General features: G+C 65.8%; 1 protein-coding gene across 3 annotated transcripts in view; it reads left to right on the forward strand.

The window, feature by feature from the left end:
* SPECC1L (sperm antigen with calponin homology and coiled-coil domains 1-like) overlaps positions 1 to 4,961 on the forward strand; it is a 51,859-nt gene extending 46,898 nt beyond the window's left edge. For all 3 annotated transcript variants that reach the window (XM_015567242.1, XM_006768742.2, XM_006768741.2), the window contains 3 exons: positions 1,688 to 1,804; positions 2,551 to 2,610; positions 2,855 to 4,961. In XM_015567242.1, coding sequence (XP_015422728.1) covers positions 1,688 to 1,804; positions 2,551 to 2,610; positions 2,855 to 2,944 — 267 coding nt within the window. In that variant the 3' untranslated portion in view covers positions 2,945 to 4,961. The remainder of the gene's footprint in view (positions 1 to 1,687; positions 1,805 to 2,550; positions 2,611 to 2,854) is intronic.
* The last annotated feature ends 1,338 nt before the right edge of the window (positions 4,962 to 6,299 follow it).

A 6,299-nucleotide genomic window follows, 5' to 3' on the forward strand; every position in this document is an offset into this window, starting at 1 on the left:
TTCCCCGCCACCCTGCGTGGGGTCCAGGCCGCAGCGGAGGGAGGGCGATGGCGAGGCGCGTGTAGGCCCCTCTGGCTCCATCATCAGGGGAACCAGTTAGGGCCCTGGGACCACTGCTCTGCGCTGGGCTGGGGCTCCCCATGGGCACAGCCATCCCGGGGGCCGGGGTGCAGGCAGGGGCCTCGCTGGGCACTGGCACCACTTCGGGATGAGTGGTCGGCGAGCGGGCTCCTGTGGGACAGCCCTTCTCTGCCTCCTAATGCAGGCTGTGCCTCCCGTGCACACACTTGTTTCCGTGAGCCCTGCCGGGTGTCAGGGGGTGCGGTGGCTGTGAAATGAGGGCCCCAGAGGGGAAACCAAGGCACGTTCCGCCGAGGACCGGCTTGTGTGCACACCGGTCTGTCGCCTGGTGGTAGGAGTCCCATCTCAGCCGTAAGCCGTGAGGGAGGCTTTCCCCATGTCCTCGGCGGCACCTTAGCTCCCAGGGCTGGGTCACTCCCCAGGGCCTCTCAGGACCGGGGGAGGGAGGGTAGGGGAGGGGCGCTCAGTTCTCAGTCGGGCCTGGTGCTTGTGGGCCTGGTGTCTGCTGGGTGGGAGGCGGGTCTGGCCCCCCTGCAGCCTCCGAAGGCCGGGGTCCCCGGGCAGCCTGCCTGGGTGTGGGCTGTGCTGCTTGGATTTGGAGCCTGGTTGTCAGGGTGAAGCCAGCCCCCTGCCCGGGAAGTCCGGGAGCCGTGGTTTCCTCTTTCTCAAGTCGCTCCTCATGCTTTGCAAGTGGCAGCGCTGCTCCGACTGAGGGCTCCAGGCCGGGCGCGTCTGTCGGGAGGAAGCTGGGCCAGGCTGGGGTTTCCACAGCTGGGAGCTGGGCGCAGCGGTTTCCTCTCGTGCAGGAGCCAGGCCGGGAGGCGCGGTGAGGCCAGGCACGTAGGCGGCTCTGCCAGAGACGCCTGCCCTTCGGGAGCTGGAGCAGGGCCCCACGGCAGGAAGCGGGGATTTGTTTTCCTCCAGCAGCAAACGTGACCTCGGGGGCGAGGCTGGGAACTCAGCGTTGCTGCCTGCCTGGCAGCGCGGGGTGCACTGAGAACCCCTGGCCCCCGTGGCCCTCACCGCTGCCCGCTGCCCTGGCTCTCTCGTGAGGGGCCAGACGGATGAGGAAAGCGGTCGGGCTGGGCACTTCGGCCGAGCTTCAGTCATCACCGGATCCGCTGTGCCACCCAGGCCTCTCGCCCAGCCTCCCAAGCGCCCCTGGGTGCGTGTGAGGATCACATGGCACTCCCCTGTAGGGTGCTCGGGACACGGTTCCCATCCCTGTCCCCGCTGCTGCAGCCCAGCACCTTGGACAGGTCACTTCCCTGGACAGGTTCCCCCCTGCTGGCTGCTTCCTGGGACTGCGATGGGTGGAAGTGCTCGGACCCTCTCTTCCCAGTGCCCGCGAGGCTGCAGGGCTGTGGGACGTGCACCCCGGTTCTTCCGGGTGGGGAGGGCAGCTCCAATGTTTGCACCGATGGCAGCGATCTGCGGGTGGGGGTGGGGGGCGCGGAGGAAAGGGCCAGCCCCGGACACAGCCAGGCCTTGGCGTGGCCCAGCCCCGTGCTCGCTCCAGAGGCCATGGCGTCAGACTCCTCCACCTCCTCAGCATTCTCCCGAGAAGCTCGGCGTGTTGCTTATGTGTTCCCTTCTCCTCCTGCAGAATATCGACATTACAAACTTCAGCAGCAGCTGGAACGACGGGCTGGCCTTCTGTGCCCTCCTGCACACGTACCTCCCAGCCCACATTCCCTACCAGGAGCTCAACAGCCAAGACAAGGTGAGGCAGGCTGCGGATTGGCAGCCCCGGCGTCCTCACCCGGGGAGCCGGGGGTGGGGGGAGGCAGAGCCCCCCATCGATGGGCCACGCGGGGGCCGCCACACCACAGCGCGGCCCTGGTGGCCGGCCCCTGCTCTTATTCTGCCCGAGAGCGTCAGTGCTGAGCCAGCCTCACCCTCCTCGGGCCGGCGTTTGCGGGTAATGACTTCCCCGGCGGAGCCGCCCGCCCTTCCCGGGGCGACATGTAAGATCAAGGGCTTCACGAGAAGTGGCCGAGGGAGGTGCCCAAGGTGTGAGCAGCACCCACAGTCCCAGCCCGTCTCCGCCCCTCCAGGCCCAGGATGGCTGAAGCCGAGCCCCGCGGACCGGGCAGTGGTCTGAGCGTCCCGTCAGGCAGCTGCTTGGGGACAGGGTCAGGGGACTGCCTTCCTCCAGCCCCTGCACACCCCACCTTCAGCCCCTCGTGCCCTTCAGACAGCCTTGGAGTTCCCACAGGGAGGAAACTCAACAGGGGCTTATTTCTGTTCAGCGTTTGGGGCTCCGGTGGCTGAGGGCTGATGGTTGGGAGGGACCTTTTCTGTGGTGAGAAGGTACACGTGCGTGGCCGGGCCTGTGAGGGGCGGTCACACCTTGCTGGCCCGGCGTCCAGCGGGGTCCTGAGGACTCGCCTGTATGTGCTTTGGTGGCACGTGGAGGCCCGGCGGCCCCAGCGCAGGGTGCAGACCCTCACACAGTCTCTTTTGCAGCGAAGGAACTTCACCCTGGCCTTCCAGGCGGCGGAGAGTGTCGGCATCAAGTCCACCCTGGTGAGCCCCCGCCCCCAGTCCTGCCGGGGCTCCTTTCTCTGAGGACGCACTCGCTCCTCGTGAAGGGAGATGCCTGTGGCGCCGCCTCCCAGGCCCCTGGTAGAAATGGAGCGGCGTCCAGCCTCTGAGGGGTGATGGGCTTAGGCCAGAGGCCTCCGAGGCCCTGCCCAGCCCGAGAGCCTTGAGGCTGTGACGGGCCGGGAGGTGCCAGGGAACTCTAACCAGGCCTTCCCTTCTCCGCCAGGACATTAATGAGATGGTGCGAACCGAGCGGCCCGATTGGCAGAATGTGATGCTGTACGTGACGGCGATCTACAAGTACTTCGAGACCTGAGCACCCCCGACGGCCCCGGCCACAGGCGCCACCAGCACCGTTAGCTACGCCCACGAAGCTTTCAGCAACTCCAGGCGGCGCCAGCGTGCGAGCCTGCAGCCCAGGCCTCCGGGCGGGAGAACTCGGGCCTGGGTGGCTAGACTCCAAGCAGGCTCCTCCCCTTGACCTGTCCCGTCAGCGGTCAGCGTGGGCTCAGACGCCACGCATGCCCGTCGGCTGCTGAGCTTCCTCGGAAGAGAACGCTGAGCTGTGAGGCCGGGGCGTGTAAGCCAAGGCGCGTGCACAGCTGCACCGGGAGGGCAGCTCCGGGGTAAAGCTTCCGCCAGCTCTGCCCCCAGGGCAGCTTCCTGCTCCGGCACCGAGTGGGCCCCGCTTGACTTGGTTTCCAGGGGTGTCGCCCAGCAGCGGGGCGCAGGGCTGTCCCGCCAGCACCATGCAGTTCTCAGATGGAGCCGGCGGTGACGAAGTTTGGCTCCCCCGCCCTCTGCTGCCGCCGGGCCTCCGGTCTCGAAGGGGCGTGGAAACTCAGCTGTGACTTAAAGACCTGATCATAAGGAATTCTCTAGTTAAAAATGTGTTTTTTTCTCATGAGCAATATCGAGGGAAAGTAGCTCCTGTTGTGTTAGCACCAGTTACCTGGTTTCCTAAGCCTGGAGACGAAGCACAAACTGGACCTCAGTGTGGCGACAGCGGAACGACGGTGGACGCGGCAGGAGAACACGGAAAGGCTCGCGGGGGCCCAGGAGGCCGAAGGCGGTCACTCCGCGCTGCCTGCGTGCAGCCTCCTGGGTGGGAACGGGAGGAAGTGGCTTAACTCCTGCGAGGGAGGCCCCGGCCCTGGCCAGGCAACGCTGGTCATGTCCCAGGCCACAGGCGGCCTTGCGACCGCCCTTCTGCAGTTTGAACCAAAGCCTTGCTCCCCCGGGCGTTCTGTCCTGTTGGCGCAACTCTGGGGGGACTCGATCCTTCTTGGGACGGGAGCCCAGGTCTCACGTGCACGGGCGCGGCAGCTGGGGTCACCTGGGAAGTCCCAGGGGAAACAGGCTTGTTGCCCCAGCCATGCTGCCAGGAGGGGCCCGCGGAAGGCCACCCGCCGGCCAGGGCCCGGGTCTGCATTCGAGCCTGCTCTCGACCAGGAGCGGGGCGTGTCTGTAGCCGAGAAGAGAGTGATGGTGACGGAGCAGCTGGGCATGTATGCGGCTCGCTCTGAGTTTCCTGCCCTGGCTGCTTGGCTGCTGCCTGGGGGGCTTTCTGTAAGACGCCCCCATTGGGCTAAGAAAGGAGAAGCCGGGGCGCAGAGCCCAGCCCCGCGGACACGCAGCCCTGAGTGGGCGCCTCCTACCCGTCCTCCCGTCGGTGCTGCTCCTGGTGGCTCTGTGGACAGGCGCTGCCGCGGGGTCTTCACCACCCACCTGGGTCCTCCTCTTCCCTCAGGGGCCTGTGGGCACCCATGTCCGACCGCAGCCTGCGTGTTGTTATTCATGATGTTGGGGGAGCCTCTGGTCCAATGAAGAGGAGACTTTCTTGGTCTGCAATTCACACCTGCTCCTTTCCAGCCCGGTGAGCCGGCCCTGGCAGCTCAGGCAGCACCTGCTGATGGGCTGTGCCCACGTGGCCGGCCACGTCCAGGTCATGCCCCGGGGCCAGTGGGAGGGCAGAGGATGGCCAAGAGGAGGGTTGGCCCCAGGCCCGCCTGTCTGGGGGTCCACCGTCTCCCTGACAACAGGCCATGCAGGGGCACCTGGCCGGGCTGCCCACATCTGCACGTGGGTCTGCAGAAGATTCCAGAAGCGTGACTTCGTGCTTTTTTCCAATAGGATCCTATCACAGAGTGGTTCTGGGTGGTCACACGCCTAAGCGTGACCCTCAGGCGTCACAAGAAGCTTCCAGAAAGTCGTTTGCCTCGGTTCCTTCCGAGCATGAGCATCCCTGCGAGAGGGCCAGGGCTTGCGCTGGCGATGCTTTTACTTTGTTGTATTAAATGCTCTTAAATGTATTAAAGTTGTTGAAACACGTCCGGCTGGGCTTTCCTAGTTCACAACCTCCTGCTGCCCTCTGACCCCACGTGGGAGGGACCCCGGCCGCCTCCTGGGACTGGCTGAGGGGGAATCGGGGAGAAGCTGGGGCAGGTCGCACCCTGGGCTGCGCTGTACAGCCACGGCCTTGGCCGATGCCCAGGCCCAAGGTGGGGCCTGGCCCAGGTGAATTGGGTCCTGAGACCCCAGGAGCACCAAGCTGTCCTGTAAGATGGGGGCCCCGGCCTCAGAGAGAAACCTAGAGATCGACGATTATACCCCCAGAGGCACCAACCAGTCACGCCTTTTTCTCCTGCTGCTTGTGTGGAATGATCACAGATCCGTGAGCATAGCCGGGAACGGCACCGCATCTCAGCACGTTGCTCATGTCACATGTCACACGCGCGTGTGAGCCGCCTCCCGCACTGCACGGTGACCCGGGGTGCCCTTCCTGGGCCTGCACCCCCTCCCCAGAGTCGGGGGTCCATCCGGAGGCCCAAATCCCACCACCTGAGTTGGGGTGTGACAGTGCTGTTGAGCCCTGAGGTGGCCGGACTCCAGAACACGGCGCCCCCCTCCTTGGGTTGGGGCTGGGAGTGGGCACCTCGCCACCCCCTGGGCGAGGCGATGGCTGCGACTGGGAGCTCGTGTGCACTTGGTGTGCACAGCCATCCTGCTGGCCCTGCACGGAGTGGACCTGGTGGCAGCGGCAGAGGGGACCTCGCCTGCACCCGGGCAGTGGGGGCAGCACTGGCTGGTATAGCTGATGCCCCTCAGGTGGGGGTGCCCCCCCAAACACCTTCCTGTTGGGTGACTTCCTGGCCTTGGAGGCGGCGGTGCCCTCGGGCGACAGGTCACCTGGCTCCCGGCAGAGCTGACCCAGGGCTCCACTTCCTTCAACCTGACACTCTGCCCGCCCCAGGGCAGCACTTGTGGGAAGGGAATCCTTTTAACCTTGACTTAGGGAAGGTTCTAGATTCTAGAACCTTTTTGGGCCATGGCTTTGGTGAGTAAAAGCAGGAAGGCATTCCTCAGGGCGGAGAGAGATCCAGAAAGGACCCCACACCCTGTCCATCGCCTCGGACTGGGCGCGCGCTGTGTCCTGGTGGCGCACAGCCAGCTCTGGCCTCGCCTGCCAGCCACACAGGTCTGCCACCTACACCGGTGACAGGTCAGGGCTGTTCCCACCTCTGCAGTAGGGGAACCTCGAGAAGGGGTCTCCCGCTGGACTCTGCTCCCAGCCCCCTGCTCTCTGAAGTGGATGGGGTCGGGCCTGGGGTAGGGGTGCAGGGGGGCGGGGCTGGGGGTGGCGGCTGCTGCCAGTGGTGTTGGGGCTCCTG

Source organism: Myotis davidii, unplaced genomic scaffold (assembly GCF_000327345.1).
Source record: "Myotis davidii unplaced genomic scaffold, ASM32734v1 scaffold43, whole genome shotgun sequence".
In the NCBI taxonomy this organism is placed as follows: Eukaryota; Metazoa; Chordata; class Mammalia; order Chiroptera; family Vespertilionidae; genus Myotis; species Myotis davidii.